General features: G+C 45.8%; 1 protein-coding gene across 10 annotated transcripts in view; it reads left to right on the top strand.

Annotated features, from left to right (window-relative positions):
- LOC310685893 (CD209 antigen-like protein 2) overlaps window positions 1–19,289 on the top strand; it is a gene marked incomplete at its 3' end in the record, with an annotated part of 285,718 nt that overhangs the window by 51,896 nt on the left and 214,533 nt on the right. For 3 of the 10 annotated variants that reach the window (XR_014515587.1, XM_083458977.1, XM_083458981.1), the window contains 3 exons: window positions 2,794–2,945; window positions 3,994–4,106; window positions 5,735–6,096. The exons of 2 other annotated variants lie outside the window; for them this stretch is intronic. Coding sequence is in view for 7 of the 8 variants with exons in the window: in XM_083458977.1 (XP_083315103.1) it covers window positions 2,794–2,945; window positions 3,994–4,106; window positions 5,735–5,885 (416 nt within the window). Of the gene's footprint in view, window positions 1–2,793; window positions 2,946–3,993; window positions 4,107–5,734; window positions 6,097–19,289 lie in introns of those variants that run through there. 5 more of the 10 variants (XM_083458985.1, XM_083458975.1, XM_083458984.1 and 2 more) reach the window with 3 other exon arrangements.

Genomic DNA, 19,289 nt, shown 5'->3' with positions numbered 1-19,289 from the left:
AGGATTTAGTTAAAATTTCATAGCTCCCCTCTAGGGGGAGAAACTTCTGATTGTTCTTTTCCTTGAAGACAATAGCAACAGAGTTTCTTCTTTAAGATATTTCGTCCGTTTTTCTTCTTTTTTAAAAAGCGAAAGGAAACAATGGAATCACAATGTTTCCCTCCTTTTAACTATCTGTCAAAGCATTTATTTCTGGTCAATGAGCTTCAAACGTCAAATCTGACACCCCGCTCCAGGGTCAGGACAGTGGAAAGTTACTTTACTTTAACTTTAATTCTGCAGGTTTAAACAACTCAATAAAAATCTCCCTTCTTCTCCTGCTTCCGAAGGGGGGTTCCACAATTGTGAATGATGAAAGACGATCCTTTAAAAGTGATTTTTAAGGCTCTAGTTTACATTGTCTTTGCTTTGTTGTTACTACAAGAAAACGGAAGGGTGACTTCCTGTTTAACCCTTTCCGTTTCAGTACCAAATTAGGGTAAATTTTAAGGTCCAAGTTCCTTTTATTTCGCCAATGCTTGTTTAAAATCCAGGTATTTAGCGTTCCAGTACTCACGGTTAGTTATTTTCAATGCCAAATTGTCCCAGGAAAAAGGCAGCGCTCTCCGGCAATGGCTGTGTGGCTTCGCTCCACAGAAAAAGCAGTCGACTCACAGCACAGCGCCACTTCCCCCTCTTCACTTCGGAGCCTGTTTCTGGGTTCCTTAGTGGGTTGGGGGGGCGCTAAAGGTGCCCGCCGAGTCCCACAGTCACAGGCTTCATCTGCCTGTGATTTTCAAAAGGGTCCCCGCTACGCCACAGCGGAAAAGACCCATTTCTTGCGGAGCTTGTCCCTCCAGTTCAGAGGGCGTCCGCCATCACCGGAGGCGCCACCCCGGAAGACCCTTTGTCACTACTTTTAAAAATGTCAATGGCGTTGCAAGCTCCTTTTCCGCTACGCAATTCTTTGTATTTTAAAACCAAAAGTAAGCAGGAGCTTCGATCTTTTACCCTCCGTTACATCAAAAGACTGCCAATTTTCAAAATATTATCTCTCTGTTCCCCCTTTAACTTAGTAGTCTTTTATTTCTTTGTAGCTCCTTAAGGAGATACCTTTAAAAAGAAACAAGTTAAAGGATAGAAAGCAACAGTAACTGCTAGCGGAAACTCACTTTCCTTTTCCCAGCTCTGTGTAAAGCGCTGCGTCTGAGCTGATTCCAGATGACAGCTGAACTCTGTAATCTTCTCTCTCCCCCCCCCCCGAATCCTTCCTTTATTAACCACCATCCAATCTGTAATTTTTAGGTCCGAATTTCTTATATTTGAGAGCAGAGCACTTTCCCTGCAAGCTCGGGGCTTCGCTATTCGGCTGTAGACAATGGCTTCCCTTAGCCCGCTATCCCCGCTCCGCTGTACTCTTTGCTCCTTTTTGGAGTTCCCTGACGGCCGGGCGGGTAGCTTTAGGCGTCGCCGGGAACCTGACTCTCTGGACACCCTCCAGAAATTAAATTTAGGGGCTACTGCGCCCTGTAGCACCCTTTCCTTGTCCGAAATAGCACAGGATTTGCCTCCCGGCAAAATCCCCGCTTGCGGGAGGATCGCGCTCCACCGGATGTTCCGAAACATCAGAGATACTTAGTTCAGTTCTCCTGAACTTTTGAATTTATTTAGCCTCTATGGTTATGAAAGAAAAGATTGTCATTCTTTGCTATAATAGAGACAATCAAAACAGGTCAGCTAAAAGACCTGTCCTTTATTATTTTCACCCATGAGAGCCCCACCTCTGCAGAGACAATCAAAAGAGGTCAACTGAAAGGGCATGCAGGGCCAATTGTGTCAATGGCCCAAGCCAAGGCAGGGGGTCTTCTGGGTAGTTACACCTGCTCTGTGGAACTCCCTCCCACCAGATCTCAAGGGGGGGGGGGAGAACTACCATCTGAAAGAAGACATCTGAAGGCAGCCCTGTTCAGGGAAGTTTTATATGGTTGGTGTTCAATTGTGTTTTAATTTTTTGGAATTTGCCCAGAGTGGTTGGGGGGAACCCAGTCAGATGGGCAGCATATGAACAACAACAACAACAACAACAACAACAACAACAACAACAACAACAACAACAGGCAGCATATTTTATTATTATTATTATTATTATTATTATTATTATTATTATTATTATTAATTATTATTCGGATGTTCCAGAGATCAGCCAAAGCTCAGCAGGAGCACCAGTCAGATCAGCTGGAAAATCCCCCAGAGCCATTTGGAAGCCCACTAGATCCATCCTGTCAGCTCAGGCAGGGAGACTGCTTGGCAGCATAGCGGGTGGTAAACCAGCAGAATCCCTCATCTCTCCCAGTTGCCCAATGCCAGCAACACACACACTAGATTCCTGCCCCCTCTGCAACTGGACAGAGAGCCTGTAGAGAGAAAGAGAATTTTGATAAACCACAGCTACTCCCCCTTCCCAACCTTCAGGTCTTCCCTGATGCTGCCCTAAGTATCCAGGTGGAAACAAGTAGGTGAGGTTCTTGACTGCACTCCCTGTTCCAGCTATGCCCACCCAGGTATTTACTGCAGCATCAGCATGAGTTGAAGAGTTAATGTTTTTCTTGTTTTAAGATTTCTGAGCTTCCTAGATGAATATATGTTACCATGCGGCGACAGAAATGAATTTAACAAAAATAATTGAAATCTGCACAGGCATGCAAGGTGGTTCCCATTGAATTCCCTATCTTGAATTTGAATTTTAAGCTGAAATTGAATTCACTATTTTGTTTTCTTTTTCTCTTCTTCCTCCATATCTGGCTTAACTCAAAGACCTCCTTATTGGTAACTTGAATGATGGTTGGATTATATATCAAAGGACAATGTATTTCCTTTCTCCTGACCAATCTTCATGGGCTGATTCACAAAAAAGATGTGAGAGGGAAGGCGCCAAGCTCATTTCTATGGAAACACGGGAAGAACAGGTGAGCATCAAGGCCAAGTATTGAAAAGGTAGGGGATCTCCTTGAGTCAAAGGGCTCCTATCATCACTATCCATTTAAGAAGGTACAATCCACCTGTACGCAGCCAAGACAACAACTCCATCAGTCAAGCCAAGGGGTGGGTGGTGCAGGGAGCAGCTGCTACCATCAGGGGCTAACTAAGATTTCTTGGAGCTGCTGAGCTCTAATAGAATGAAGCTGGCAGTCAGGATGGAGATCTTGGAGGAGGAGGAGGAGGAGGAGGAGGAGGAGGAGATACTTCAGAGGCATCTATCTCTTGGATTCTCTATAAATTCTTCCTCTGCTCTTTGAGATGTATTGAGTGCTTAGAAAAAAAATGGCTTCCCTCACCACGCTAACCTTCTGGCAGGAGAGTATCATGGAGATGACTCTAGAGGAGCTTGCAAGGTATATCCCTCTCCCAGCCCCTTAGCCCTGGCACAGGGGCTACTGGGGTGCTGCAGGGCACAGACATGGGGGAGACCCCATCGTCATGCCATCAAGCATACCACAACTGGACTGATTCCAGTGTCTCTGGAACCAACCATCAAACATGGATGCAGAAATTGGAGTATTTGACACACAGGTCACTGTCCTGCTACGTGGTTCCAAGACCAACTGTTCTCTGGCACAGTCATTTACAGTAACTGGAAATTATAACTCTGTGTCATGACTGGAAGACATATGTAGTCAGTCTCGGTGAGGGCATGTGAAATTGCCCTTCACTACAATATTTCCTCTTTGGGATGCTTCCTTGATTCCATCATCATAATCAACATCATAATTTTGTTTGGGGGAACAATACCACATCCAATGTAAAAAATATTTATTGGTGATGGGCATACAATGTATAATTTTGATCACTGCTTCCCCCCAAAATTTGTATTGGGTCTTCAACTGTGACACCTGCTTCTTTTAAAATGTGTTTGTTTTATGCCTGTTGAATTTCTATAAAGGGCTATAGTCTCCCAGAGAAAGGGACATTGTCTTAAAAGATTTTATTTGTTCTTTCTCAACACCCCTACTCTAGTATTTTATAAACAGGCAAGTACAAAAGCATCAGAGGTTTTTTTGGTTTGGAGTCTTTCAAGCCCCGGCAACAAAGAAATGGAGATGGCTGGCAGGAATAGAGGCTTTAGTCACGTAAGTTTCTGCAGAAACATTTGTTAATGGCATGCATTCCAAAAAGTTGCAGATTCTGTTTACATAATTGATTCTTTCCCTTTCCAAATATATTTTGCCATGCAATTTTCTCTACTACCAAAGATCTACATATGTACTCCTCCACATCATTGTCCAGGTGAGTGACTGGTGCTTTTCACTACGTTGGAGAGGCAGGTTGCTTCTCTAATCTAGTGAATGCAGTGATTTGGAAGAGGCTGAAGGCATCCTTTTAAATGGTTTGTGCTCCTTAAATCAGCTTCAAAAGGACTTGCAGGAACCTAAAGCTGAGCAACACTGTCAGCTGGCAGTTTAAGACACTTCATGGTTCCCTTTAAGTATCTAAAAACTCTTTTCAGCTAGTGTAGAAAGATGTACGGGTCAGAGTAAGATCTCACTCATCCACAGCTTGGTAGTAGAACAGAAAACTGGACTGGCATTTATTACCAAGACAAGATTAACAGAGGGCTGCTTTCAGTTTTGCAAGGTCTCCTGGAACAAAATCCAATGACATACATCTCTATTGAGATGTACCCAATACCAAGCACGGATCCTTTTTTGGCAAAGGCACTGAGTAAACTTTACAAACCCTGTATGCCAGTGGTTACCAGTTAGCTAAGTACTGCAGACCCTCACCCAAACATCTCATGGGAGTAAAAAAAACACCTACTACACCATTACTAGTAATATCAATTTAATAGATTCACAGAGAGCTAAAAACGAGGGAGTTATAGAATACATTTATCACAGAATTTTAGTGCTGTGTAGTGGGACTTGATTCAGTATACAATGGACACTGGAGAATGCAAGTGACAATAAGAGTGAGGCTAGGGTGACATGTTTGTCAACTATGGATAATTGATTAAAGTAAACTTAGAATCATCATGTTAGATTTAGATAAGATATATATGTGAGAGAGATCATATCATTTCAATCAACCCTATAGTGACATTGTGGTTATAGATTATATTTTGTAATTCATTTGAGGACATAACTATTTTTGTTTCTGTATAGTGTCATTGCTCTCCTCATGCATGGGGTGGGTGATGGATGTGAGATGAGGTGGATGAAGGTGGATGCAAATCTAGCATTGTTTTAATATGCTCAGAACAATCATTACTGTGCTAACTCTGCTATGAGAGAGTAAGGATCTCTCTTCCAAAACTCTTTCTCCAACACCCACAACAGTCCAAAGCAGATCTGAGGAGGATGTGGGTGCATATGGAAAGGAGAGAGGGACAGTTCTGTTGCAGAAATGGAAATTCTGGCAATAGCAGAAGTACTGCATTGGATACTTCCTAAACGAAATTGACTGAAAGTTCTTGTGTGTGCCAAAGAGCTTCCAAAGATGACACCTTCACTTTTTTTGTAGTTTCCTATGAGAAATCACTTCATGTTTAAAAGAAAAGAGACAGTCTTGACCCCCAGCTGTTGTTGTTGTTTTCCTTACATGGTTAGAATTCTAAAGCCGGGGAGAAAAATCCATCCCATTTGTGGGTGGATGTTAAGAGAGAAAGAGCTGAACATCTTTTTAATTGTAGAAGGCACAGGGAGCGCGTGAGGAAGTAGACATCCATTCTTGATTGATCAGTGCTGCTCTTTCTTTTCAGGTACTGGAAAAAAGGTGAGCCTAAACATCCACACCAAAACCACTGTGCTGCAATAGGCCTTGATTGCAGTTTGGATTGCTGGATGGCATTACACTGTGAGCAACGCTTAGGGTACATATGTAAAAAGGTGCCTGATGATGCTTGGCTCTAAGAAGATGAACGAAACTGGATCTCATGATCACTACACAAAAACAAAACCAAGAGATCACCCTACCTCACTGTTTTAATGCACAATCCACCCTCTGCCATCTAGATTATAGGACTCTTTGGCATCAGCACTCAAAAAAACCTTGAAAAGACCTTATCCTACAAACTCAAATGTAGATGGCTACAAAAATAAAGAATGGAAGCATCCAGTCATAGCCTGTTTTCTGTTTAATGTATTTATTTGCAATGCATACCAGTATTTGTTTCCTTACTCTATGTGTTTGATGCCCCATTGCCCCTTCTGATCTCCATGGTTGCTACCTTACAAGGCACATAAGGACAACCATGCATGCCAGCCAATGAGAATGGGGGCCACCCAGCATTTGGTGTCCCCTTCTAGCAGACTAATCACAAATACAATTTTGGCTTTATCACTGGGAAATTCCAGAGCCATGACTCTCATATAGAGATAACATTGGGCAACAAACACAATGAACTGCTATTGATTTCTGTCAGAGCCTTTATGCTGTCAAGCCGGCATAGATAAAACTCCGGGCTCACAGCCAGTTCCAATCTATTTGATTTATTGACAAAGTTCAAAAGTACACCTCCAGTGTTTCAAATCACGTCCAACCCTTCCGGCACAGTTGCCGCGTCTGCTTCCTTTTTTCTTTTTTTTACCCAACATGCAAGTCTGCGGAAACCACGCCCCTGACTTCCTCTGTTTACAGAATGACTGGTTCCAGGCTCATCCTCCTCCCTCCCTGCCTCTGGCTCGCTGTCAGACGACAGACTGCTAATGATCTCTTTTGGCTCTCTATAATTGCTGATTTCTGATCTTTCATCTTTTCCCGTTTGCCTCTCCCTGACATCCACCCCCTCCTCAAAGGCCCCCTCCTGCTCAGGAGACCCGACTGTACCCATATCTCTTTCCTCTGGGGTGGTAGGGGAGAAGCCAGCAAAACTACCCTCTTCCTCATCCGTCTCTTCGAACACCCCCCTCCAACCCCCAATTCCTGGTGTTCCCCAGTCTACGCCTTCATCGTCTTCCTCCTCGTCGTCCGATGCTGGGAAACCTCGTCCGATGCTTGGCAGGGGGTTGGACTCGATGGCCCTTGTGGTCTCTTCCAACTCTATGATTCTATGATTATATGAAACCTTCGAATTCCTCTTCGTCGTCTGTTGTTTATAACACCTGTTGAAAGGACCTACCCTTGCTTTTGGGTTTGTCAGGGAAAAAACTGTGGAACTCCTCCACCAGTTCCTTGTCGGAAATACTGTCTTCCGGGACCCAGGTATTCTCTGATGTCCGGGCCCCTTCCCAAGCCACCAAATATTCCAAATTCCCCCCTCTCCAACGAGAGTCCAGTATTTCCATAACCTCGTTGCACTGCTCCCTTTCCTCCATTTCGGGTGGTGGGCTTTCCCCTTCCTCACTACCCTGCCTCCTTCCCCCCTCACTGTAGGGGAACAGCAGTGACCTGTGGAACACCGGGTGTATTCTCATGCTCTCTGGCAACCTGAGCTTAAACGCCACCGGATTTATTTGTTGGATAACCTCAAAGGGTCCCACCTTCCTGGGCTTGAGTTTCTTGCAGCCCCCTTTCCAAGGCAATCCTTGCATGGACAACCATACCTTGTCCCCAACCCTGATAACCTCCCCCGGTCGCCAATGTTTGTCGGCTTCCTTCTTGTATAACTCCTTAGCCCTTTCCAAATTCAACTGCAGCTGTCTGTTGATCGCTTCCATCTCTTCCACAAACTGTTCGGCAGCGGGAACACTCCACGACTCCTCCCCCCTTCCGGGGAAAGCCCTGGGATGACGCCCGTGATTGGCAAAGAACGGAGTCATCCCAGTGGATACATTCTCCGCGTTATTGTAAGCATACTCTGCCAGGGCTAATTTGTCCACCCAATCGTTATGTTTCTGACTTACATAACACCACAAATACTGTTGTAAAACAGCATTCGCCCTCTCCGCTTGCCCATTGGTCTCGGGGTGCCTTGTCGTCGTAAAGCTCACTTCCACCTGGAGCAGCCCCATGAGTTTGCACCAAAATCGTGAGGTAAATTGAGCCCCCCGGTCCGAAACCACCTGTGCAGGTAGCCCATGCAACCTAAACACAGGCTCTACCAGCAACTTGGCTGTTTCTTCCGCCGTCACTGTGTGCGAACAGGGCATGAAATAGCACATTTTGGCCAGGAGATCCACCACCACCATGACTGCGGTCTTACCCTTACATTTGGGCAGATCAGTGATAAAATCCACCCCTACCACCTCCCATGGCTTCCCTGGTGTGGGCAACGGTTCCAGCAACCCCGCTGGCGCCGCCCTTTCCCCTTTGGCCATCTTTCATGTGTCGCACCCTCGCACATATTCCTTTACTTTTTCTTTTTTTTTAGATGAGGAAGTTGGCACCTCCGACATTTCTATGGCAACAACACCTAAAGAACTCTATGTTGCTGACAATCTGGAGATATCCAGCATCAAATTTACATCTGGACCTTTGCCTAATGTTCCAAAAACCTATCAGAATGATCAACCTTCTCTACTGTACTCCTGGAGAGACAGGATGGACAGATCTTCCAAAGCTGGCTCTTTGTTGGCCAGTGATCCACACTTAATAGCACATACCTCATTAATACTCCCACAGCCACAATTTTTTTTTTTAAAAAAATGACATTTATTGAGAATTTAAAATTACAGAGAAAAAAAGAAAAAGGAAAAAAGAAAAACAAAAAAGGAAGTTAAACAGTACAAGTCAATAAAAAGAAAAAAGCGAACAAAACACACAATACATCAAAACCAAAAACAAAAACAAACAAAAAATTAAAAAAACCCCAATATTCCCAAATCTTTATCTTTCGTTAACTTCTTTCATCGACGTCCTCGCACCTCCCTTTTTGTATTCTAGTTATTAATTATCTCAGCAAATCCTTTCCATCTTTCACTATATTCTGTCATTAAATTGTCTTGATTTATTTTAACCTTATCTTACCATAAAAAACCCTAAAACATAAAACTTATTTATACATAACTCCTTATAGCATTTCTACTAAAACCAAATATTTTCATTCCAACATTTTTTCTAATACTCATTAATTTTACAATAATTCTCGGGGACTTCCGGTTTCCGTCGCAAGCAGAAAGGGAGCGCAGAAAACCCTCGGAGGAGTTTTCTGAGTGATACAGGGGGTTGGGGGAGCCGCAAAGGCACTGCGCCCCAAAAAATCTCAAGGGGGAGACCCTTGAGGGATAAGATACCCCGCCGCGTGGAAGCGGTTTCGCTGTTTTTTCAGGGGTTTTTTTTTCTTTGGAAGATCTCGAGGGCGGCGAGACTGCAAGCGCAAAAGGGAAAGCATCGACCCTGTATTACGATGCCTCTGGCTCTCACTGGAGAAGGCGACGAACCTCCAAAATTGTAAGAGCCGAACGCTTAGTGTGAGTAGACTTTTTTATGCTATAAAATCTAAAAATACACTAAGAGAACGTTGGATGTTAGAAGATTTAATTCAGGAACTCACCTTGGCGGAGGATTAAAATGGCGCAGGCTACAAAGTCGCAAGGAGGAGGAAGGAAGTATTCCTTTGCCTGACTGAGTGAATACAAAGTAAACGTCTCGGACTCTACTGTCAAGATTAAAGAATCTGAAACATTCCACTGATTGGGAACTCTGTCTGCCTTTTTCGGGGGAGTAAGAAAGAGAAAGGAAACTTTACAGACCCGTGTAATATGAAACTTTTTAGAGCCGCCTAAAAGGACAGTTAGAAGGAGGGGGGGGGAAAGGGAAGAGATTAGAAGGAGCCAATTACAAATCCACTGAGTGGTAGCATAGTCAAGACCGCATTTTACCAGCTTCTTTACAAGAATATCATGGGGCACCTTGTCAAATGCCTTGCTGAAATCAAGGTAGGCTACATCCACTGCGTTCCCTTCATCTACCAGGCTTGTAATTCTGTCAAAAAATGAGATCAGGTTAGTCTGACATGACTTATTTTTCAGAAATCCATGCTGACTATTGGTGATCACAGCATTCCTTTCTAGGTGCTCACAGACTGTTTGCTTAATGATTTGCTCCAGAATCTTCCCTGGTATTGATGTCAGACTGACTGGGCGGTAATTATTTGGGTCCTCTCTTTTCCCCTTTTTGAAAATAGGGACAACATTTGCCCTCCTCCAGTCTACCGGGACTTCGCCTGTTCTCCAGGAATTCTCAAAGATGACTGCCAGTGGTTCTGAGATCACATCTGCCAGTTCTTTTAATGCTCTTGGATGCAGTTCATCTGGCCCTGGAGACTTGAATACATCTAAACTAGCCAAGTATTCTTGTACTATCTCCTTAGTTATTCTGGGCTGTGTTTCCTCTGCTGAATCATTTGCTCCAAATTCTTCAGGTCGGGCATTGTTTTCTTTATCGGAGAAGACTGAGGCAAAGAAGGCATTGAGGAGTTCAGCCCTTTCTGTGTCCCCTGTTTGCATTTCACCATCTTCTCCTCTGAGTGACCCCACTGTTTCTTTGATCTTCCTTTTGCTACGGACATACCCATAAAAGCCTTTTTTGTTGCTTTTAATCTCTCTAGCAAGCCTGAGTTCATTCTGTGCTTTAGCTTTTCTGACTTGGTGTCTACATGTGCTGGCTATTTGTTTGAATTTGGTGGTTTCCCCCCTTTTCCATTTTTGGTACACATGCTTTTTTAATCTTAACTCAGTTAAAAGTTCTTTAGATAGCCACCCTGGCTTCTTTAGGCAACTTCCATGTTTCCGTCTCATTGGTATTGCCTGAAGTTGTGCTTTTACTATCTCCCTCTTAACAAACTCCCAGCCATCATGAACTCCCTTTCCTTTTAGTATTACTGTCCATGGGATCTCACCCAGAACTTCCCTAAGTTTTATGATGTCGGCTTTCTTAAAGTCAAGAAATTGAGTCCTAGTATGCTTGGCTGCTCCTTTCCGCTGTATAGTAAACTTCAGAAGAGCATGATCACTCGCGCCTAATGATCCTTCCACTTCTACCCCACTAACCAGGTCATCAACATTGGTTAGGACCAGATCTAAAATGGCTGTTCCCTCTTGTTGCGTCTCCCACTTTCTGGACAATGAAGTTGTCTGCAAGGCCAGTGAGGAATCTGTTTGACCTTATGCTCTTGGCTGAGTTTGACATCCAACAAATATCCGGGTAATTGAAGTCCCCCATTATTACTATCTCCCTTCCTTTTGCATGCTTGGCCATCTGTTCCAGGAAGGCATCATCTATGTCCTCCGTTTGGCTTGGGGATCTATAGTAAACTCCCACAATGAGGTCTCTGTTACTCTTCTCTCCCTTAATTTTGACCCAAATGCTCTCACTTTGGCTTTGAGGTTCTAAATCTTGGATCTCTTCACAGATATACACATCCCTGACATATAATGCCACTCCTCCTCCTTTTTTGTCTGGTCTGTTTCTCTGAAATAGATTGTATCCATCCATTTTTACATTCCAATCGTGGGACTTATCCCACCAGGTTTCAGTGATGCCTATTATGTCATATTTTGTTTGCTGTACCAAGAGCTCAAGCTCATCTTGTTTATTTCCCATGCTTTGCGCATTAGTGTACAGACATTGAAGTCCGTTAATCATTCCCCCGTGTCTCTTATTTAAGGATTTTTTCCTCCCACCACTAGGTCTGCGTGCTGTTTGCTCCATTTGGTCTATGACATTTGGATGATCATCTTCATCAATTGATAGACTCCTACCTTCAGGAGCACTGTCTCCCTCCCCCACATTAGTCAGTTTAAAGCCCTCCTGATGAGGTTTCTGAGATTTTTGGCAAAAACATTCCTCCCAACCGTTGTCAGGTGCAGCCCATCGCTTGCCAGGAGTCCATCTTCAAGAAACTGCAGTCCGTGATCTAAGAATCCAAACCGTTCCTGTTTACACCATTTGCGAAGCCAGCTGTTCACTTCCACTATTTTTTCCTCTCTCCCTGGGCCACGTCGTTCAACTGGGAGGACAGATGAGATGACAATTTGTGTATTTAATTGCTTCAATTTCCTGCCCAGAGCCTCGTAGTCTCTTTTGATCTTCTGGAGGCTATTGCTTGCAGTGTCATTGGTTCCCACATGAACCAAGAGGAAGGGGTATTTGTCAGTGGGTTTTATGATTCCTTGCAGTCGTTCAGTTACATCTTGGATCTTAGCCCCGGGGAGACAGCACACTTCCCGAGACATCTTGTCAGGCCCACAGATCACTGCTTCTGTTCCCCTCAGGAGGGAATCCCCTATCACCACTACACGCCTCCTCTTAGGTTTGGTCGGGGTTCTTCCGTGAGCTGTCCGTTCCAAGGTCGCCTGCACAATCCCTGAGGACTGACTTTGCTGATCGTCTTCATATACCTGATCGACTGTAATGAGGGAGAGATCCTCAAATGGAGTCTGTTCTTCGTCTTCCATGCTAGGGGAGAGGACCTCAAAGCGATTGTGTATTTCTAAACAATCAGAGCGAACCCTGGGCCTCTTACTTCTTTGAGTCACGTTTCTCCATATAGCTGGCTCCTGTGTTGGTGAACTAGCCTCCTTCTCAGGGGTGTCCCCTGTCTCCTCCTTGGTGGAGACAATGTTCTCTGTTGCTTCCAAGAAGAGCTCCAGTTCTCTAATTCTTTGGAGCGTAGCTACACGTTCCTCCAGTTGCTGGACTTTGTCTTCTAAGAGGGCAATCAACATACAATTGCTGCAGGTAAAGCTGCCTGCAACCTTTGGCAAGATGGCAAACATTGCGCAGGAACCGCAGGCAACTGCAGCTGTTCCCTCACCCTCCATCTTGAAAATGTGTCGTTGGGGGTGGCTACAGTGGTCCTCCATCTTAAAAAGCGTGAAGACAGGACAAAGAACCCCCTCAAAAAAACCTAGGTCTTCCCCAACAAACATTTGAGACTAGCTCCCCTAAATCTAAAAGATGGATCAAATTGCCCTGCAAGCTCTGATAAGCTCCTCCCACAGCTAATCAACTGACTCAACAGAAACCCTGCCCCCTCTGACCTTTGAACAGGGAGAGCAGCTAATCAGCCAAAAGAAACACACACACAAGAAAACTCTTTTGCTCCTCCTTCAGCTGCTGCCCTGCAAGCTCTGATAAGCTCCTCCCACATGAAGAATACAATACTAAGAACAAGCTACCAAAGAAAGTTAATGATTGGAGGCTGCCCAATTATTATTTTTAAAGAAATTCCAATCAGGATTCTGTGCAAAAGGGAAGGATATAGACAAATAACAAATGTTCTGAAGAGAAATACAATACAGTATAAATGGGAATTCCCAGAAGGGATCTCCTTCTTTTATAAGAACAAAAGGTTTAAATTGACAGACATACAAGAAGTGGAAAGGTTTCTGAGAAGATATGAAAAGGATCTTGGAAAAGAAGAAGAAAGACCTGCAGGGAGGAGAGATGAGCATAGAGGAGAGGAGGGGAAGAGGGGGGAAAGAGGCTTAAGGGACAGAGAGGAGGGGAGGAGAAGTAGAGGAAGAGGTGGAGGAGCTGGAATCGGGGGAGGAAGAGGAGGGGGGAGACGAAGAAACCATTGGAAATAGCAGTACTAGAATTTAAATTAGAAATTAGGATAAAGTGTACGCTAGTCAAATATTGAAATGACCCTTAAGTTTTTGTCCTGGAATCTGAACGGTCTTAACGAAAAGTCTAAGAGAAATAAATTTGAGAAAATTATAAAGAAAAAAAACATTGATGTGATTTGTTGCCAAGAAACACATGTCACCAAAAAACACAAACATATTCTAATAAATAAAAAGTTGGGAACTCAGATTCTAAGGGGAAAAAAGGGGTAGTAATTTATGTGAAGGAGAAATTAGAACCTAAATTAGTATGCAAGGACGAGGAAGGAAGAATCCTAGGAGTACAAATTAACTATCAGGGAGAAAAACTCAATGTGGTAACGGTCTATGCGCCAAATTCAAACAAAACAGAGTTATTTAAGAAACTGGAACAAGTTTTACTGGATCTAGAGAATAATAAATTGGTTTTACTTGGAGATCTAAATGGAGTGCCTATACCAGAACTAGACAGAAGCATGAAAAGGAAGAATTTAAATCAAGGGAAACTTCCAAGATCGTTTAACGACCTCGAAGAAAACTTAGATTTAATAGACATATGGAGACATAAAAACCCCATGACAAAACAATTCACCCACTTTTCAGAGCCACATCAGAGTTGGAGCAGGCTGGATCAGATTTGGATCTCAAGAGAATTAACAATAAGAGTGTCGAAATGTGAGATACAGCCCAGAGCACTATCTGATCATTGCTCAATAATGTTACATTTAAAATGGGAGACCCAGGGTATGTACAGATGGAGAATGAATGATCACTTATTTGAAAAAGAGGAGGTGATTGAAAAGGCTAAAAATTGAAAAGGCTAGTCCATTAACCTGGTGATCTTCTATCCGAGGCTCTTAACTCTTTTCCAGGTCCCTTCTGCAGGTCTTCTTCATATTTATACCTGCACTTTACTTTGCCCTCTGCTGGTCTTCTCAATTTCCTTCCTTTACCGCTGAGGAGTAGATCTCGGGGAAACTCCAACCTAACAATGTCTTTATCCCTTCTCGACAGGTCAGCCCATTCTCCATAGTCAGCACTAAAATCCAAAAGGTATTTGAAGTCATGTTTCAAAGTCCCTCCAGAATTAAAGGCCACCACAACTCCAGACTCCCCCTGGCCCAAAACCAGATCCCAGAAGCCAGAACATCCCTGCATAGGGGGGGGGGGGTCTATCCAACTTCCCATCTCCAAACCAAACGAGACTCCATCTCTCCAAATCTGACTTTCTCCAGATTCAGTCATCAAAGGCCACAGCTTATGTTCCTGCTTATGTTCCTGCAAGGCCGCGACTCTTTCCACTTGTATTACTTGAGGTTCAACAAAAACCTCCTCCTTTGTCTTCTGCACAACTTGCCCTGTCAAAGCAGATTCCTGGTTCGGCTCCTGAGTGGTTTCTATATAGGTATTCACTGTTTGTCCAAAATTATTAACTGCAACAGTCATCAAATCCATCTTCTCATGTAGCTGTTCCAGTAAAGCGCTTGTCTTGCAAAACGCAATCACTAAGGCTTCTCCTGCACACATTCTTGTTCAAGGTCAATGTCTGGTTCTCACGATCTTTAATCTCTGCAGCTGGAGAATTCCCCAGATCGACTCCAACAACAGTTTCAAAAGCTCCCTCTAGAGGAAAACATTTTCTATTTGTATGAGTCCTTTTGAAAGCAGATCCAGCAACAAAGTTACTTTTGTTTTTCAAAGATTTTGTTCCTTTTAAGTGCAAAAGGAAACATTGAAATCAATATGTTTCTCTTTTTTAACTATCTGTCTGTCACGGGAAATGGGATTGCTTGTGTGTAAACCTCCAGCTGTTCCAAACTGCTTAGAAGTTGGTGGTGTCTTTCCCTGACTGAGCAGCCTAGGTGCTGCTGCTGCTGCTCAGTCGCTGGACGAATCCGTGAGTGGGCGGCTTCTAAATTTCCTCCAGCATAGAAGCTCCTTGATGGATAGTCTCCGCCTCCCCTCTCTGCGCGAAACCTTTCTGCGCAGAGTGGGCGTGCCTAGGGGTGGCCCTCCACTCTCTTCACTGCCTTCAGTGCCAGAGTCTCGGAGCCTCTCCTCCAAGATGCTTTCCCCCTCTTCCTTCTTCCTGGTGTCACCTGGACATTCTTCCCCAGATGACGCTCTCTCTCTACCATTACTCGTTCCTTCTTCTGCAGTATCGGGAAGTACCGCCTCTCCCCTCTGCTCCGATGTCAGTTCCCTGACATCCACCTCCCTCCCAGGGCCCTCCCCTCCCCCTGTCCTTCCCTCTGATGGTGACGCAGGGAACCCTCAGAAAGAACTCTCCTCTCCATCTGACGATTCAAACACCCCTCTCCATTTGCTGCTCTCTCTCTCCTCTTCCCAATCTCCCCACTCGGATTCTTCTTCGGGCCAACCCCCTCCCTCCTCGTCGGAGACGGGAAAACCCGCAAACTCTTCCTCCTCATCGGTGGTGCCAAATTGCTCCCTCCAGAATCTCTCTGGTGGTTTGGGCTTTCTCGGGTACCTTCTATGAAACTCCTCCTGCAGGTACTCATCCCTCATTTCTTCTGCTGGGACCCATGCGTTTTCCTCAGCTGGCTCCCCCTCCCATGCCACCAAATACTCAACCCTCCCCACTTTCCACCTGGAATCGAGAATCTCAGCTGCATGTCCACTGAGTTCCCTTTCCTCCATCTGTGGATGCAAAGGTGTTTCATTTTGCTGACCCAAACACTCCCTCCCTCCCCTGAAAGGTGTGAGTAGGGACCTGTGAAACACCGGGTGCAGTTTCATGTGAGATGGCAATTTGAGCCTAAAGGTCACCGGATTGACTTGCTGAACTACTTGGAATGGTCCCAGCCTCTTTGGCCGTAGCTTCTTGCACCCTCCCTTGAAAGGCAACCCCTTGGTGGACAACCACACCTGGTCCCCCACTCCTATGTTTTCCCCCTCCTTGCGGTGCCAGTCTGCCTGCCGCTTATACACTTCTTTGGCTCTCTCCAGGTTTAACTTAAGCTGTTGGTGTAAAGCCTGCATCTCTTCCACAAACTCCTCCGCTGCGGGAACACTCCAACTTCCCTCCCCTTCCCCAGGGAAAGCCCTGGGGTGACACCCGAAATTTGCCATAAATGCACTCATCCCTGTGGACACATGCTCTGCGTTATTTTATGCAAACTCAACCAACGCTAATTTGCCCACCCAGTCCTTCTCCCTCTCGTTGACGTAACAGCGTAGATATTGTTGCAGCACGCTGTTCGCTCTCTCTGCCTGTCCATTGGTCTCCGGATGCCTGGCCGTTGTGAACACCACCTCCACGTCCAGCAGGCTCATAAGCTTTCTCCAGAATCGGGATGTGAACTGCCGGCCTCTGTCGGATAAAATCCTCAAGGGGGCGCCATGCAACCTGAAAACATGTGATCCATCGCTGAGAAGAACTTTCTCAGGTCCTTTAAGGCAGCGTTCTCCGCTGCCATTAAGGGTCGAACCCAATCTCTGGCTCGCCCCTCTAGGTGACCCACCACGAAAGCAACCCTTCCCCCATCGTCGGCAAAGTCATCGTACTGCAGGTCCAACACATACTGCACTTCTGTTTGAAAAGCGTTGTAATCTCTGGGGTTGCCCCCAAACTTCTGCACAAGTCCCGGTACCTTCCTTGCGATGGGGGTAATCTTCCCCTGGGCGTCATGCGTCCTCCTTTCATCCAGCCGCATCGCTAGTAGAGCCAGTTGCCTCTCCAGATCTCGGTTTCTCTCCTCAAGACTCTGTCCGCCTCTGGCTCCACCTCCTGCGCCTGCTCCTTCTGTTTGACTCATGACTGTTCCCCAGTGCTCTTACACACAAGCAACGTAAAGGACTCACGGATTGCTGTCACGGGAAATGGGATTGCTTGTGTGTAAACCTCCAGCTGTTCCAAACTGCTTAGAAGTTGGTGGTGTCTTTCCCTGACTGAGCAGCCTAGGTGCTGCTGCTGCTGCTCAGTCGCTGGACGAATCCGTGAGTGGGCGGCTTCTAAATTTCCTCCAGCATAGAAGCTCCTTGATGGATAGTCTCCGCCTCCCCTCTCTGCGCGAAACCCTTCTGCGCAGAGTGGGCGTGCCTAGGGGTGGCCCTCCACTCTCTTCACTGCCTTCAGTGCCAGAGTCTTGGAGCCTCTCCTCCAAGATGCTTTCCCCCTCTTCCTTCTTCCGGGTGTCACCTGGACTTCCTTCCCCAGATGATGCTCTCTCTCTACCCTTACTCGTTCCTTCTTCTGCAGAATCGGGAAGTACCGCCTCTCCCCTCTGCTCTGATGTCAGTTCCCTGACACTGTCAAAGAACGTTTTATTCTCAGTCAGTGAACTTTCCCAAAACGTCTATCTTCCTGGCACCCCGTTCCCAGGTTCAAGACGGTGAAAATTTATCTTTCTTTACTCTCTCTCCTGCAGGCTTAAACAATTTAAGATTCCCCCCCTCTTCTCCTGCTTCCAAGGGGGGTTTAGTAGTTTTAGCCGATGGAGATTTAGTCCTTTACAAAAGATTTTCCAGACTTTAGCTTGCAATGTCTTTGCTTCAATCTATTTACAAAAGCGGAAGGCGGACTTCCTGTTTAGAACCTTCCCGCTTCGGTGCCAAATTAAGATGTTTCAAAGTCCAATTTTCCGTTCTACTCACGGGTAGTTGTTTAAAGTCCAATTGTCCACAGGAAAAAGTCAGTGCTCTCCAGCAACAGCAATGCGGCTTCACTCTGTGAAAAGAGCAGTCAATTCGAAGCACCGCGCCGCTCACGCCACGTCGCTCCGGATCCCCGAAACCGGGTTTCTCCGCAAGTAGGGGAGGCGCAAAAGGTGCCAGCCGAATCTCACGTCCACAGGCTTCTCCCGCCTGCTCCCACAGCCACAAATAGAACCAACCATCCTCCAACCAACCCAGGAGGGAGAGGGGGATTGACAATTAATGAAACACCATGGGACTGTCCTCCCCACTTGGAGTGTGGTTGGTTGGGTTTTATCTTCTAGGGATACCTACCCCATCAAACCTCCACCTCTTCCCCATACCATTTTGACCCAGGAGTCCTGGCCCAAGGATGACTTGTTATTGAGGGGATGTTACCCCTCTATTGGGGAGGCTAGTATGGGGTCTGGGATTTCCACTATTGAAGGGCTAGGGAGGAATGGCGGTGGGGCTAAATATCTCTATCGGCGAAGGTTTTCGAGATGCAGTGATCCTCGAACCCCTTCCAATCTATGCCCCATCCTAAGGGATGAGGGTAGGGAGAGCAAGGATTACCCACCTCCATCATTGGTCCTGTGCAATGCCAGGTCCATAAGCAACAAAACCGCCACCATGCGTGACATTTTGTCTCGCAGGGGATTGACCTGGCTTGCATAATGGAGACCTGGGTACGGGAAGGTGAAGTAGTCTCCCTACATGAGATAACACCCCCAGGTTTCTCTGTCCTCCATCAATCGCGGACTGTGGGTCGGGGGGGAGTAATGTTGTTAATCCGGGAGGATTGCTCTTTCAGAGCTCTGCCATCACCGGCGATCTCCGGCATTGAATGTGTTGGTCTCGTGTGGGGCACCAAGGAGAGCTTGGCTGTCTGGCTGGTGTACCGACCACCCAGCACACCGGCAGCCACCCTGTCAGACCTGCTGGAGGTGGTGGCGGGCTGGGCCTTGGAGTTCCCAAACCTACTGGTTTTGGGAGACTTCAACGTCCATGCCGATGCCGCTCCCTCCTCGCTCTGGACCTACTGACTTCCATGACAACACTAGGGCTCTCCCAGTTTGTTTTGGGCCCCACTCATCAAGCAGCCCACACGCTGGATCTGATCTTTGGGGCTGGCATAGATGTGATCATTCTTCCCCCTGTGGAAGTGCC

This window comes from Podarcis liolepis (assembly GCF_965112155.1).
Source record: "Podarcis liolepis genome assembly, chromosome: 9".
NCBI classification, from domain to species: Eukaryota; Metazoa; Chordata; class Lepidosauria; order Squamata; family Lacertidae; genus Podarcis; species Podarcis liolepis.
The sequence above is the reverse complement of the archived record's forward strand: the minus strand, read 5'-3'. Positions and strand labels throughout refer to the sequence as shown.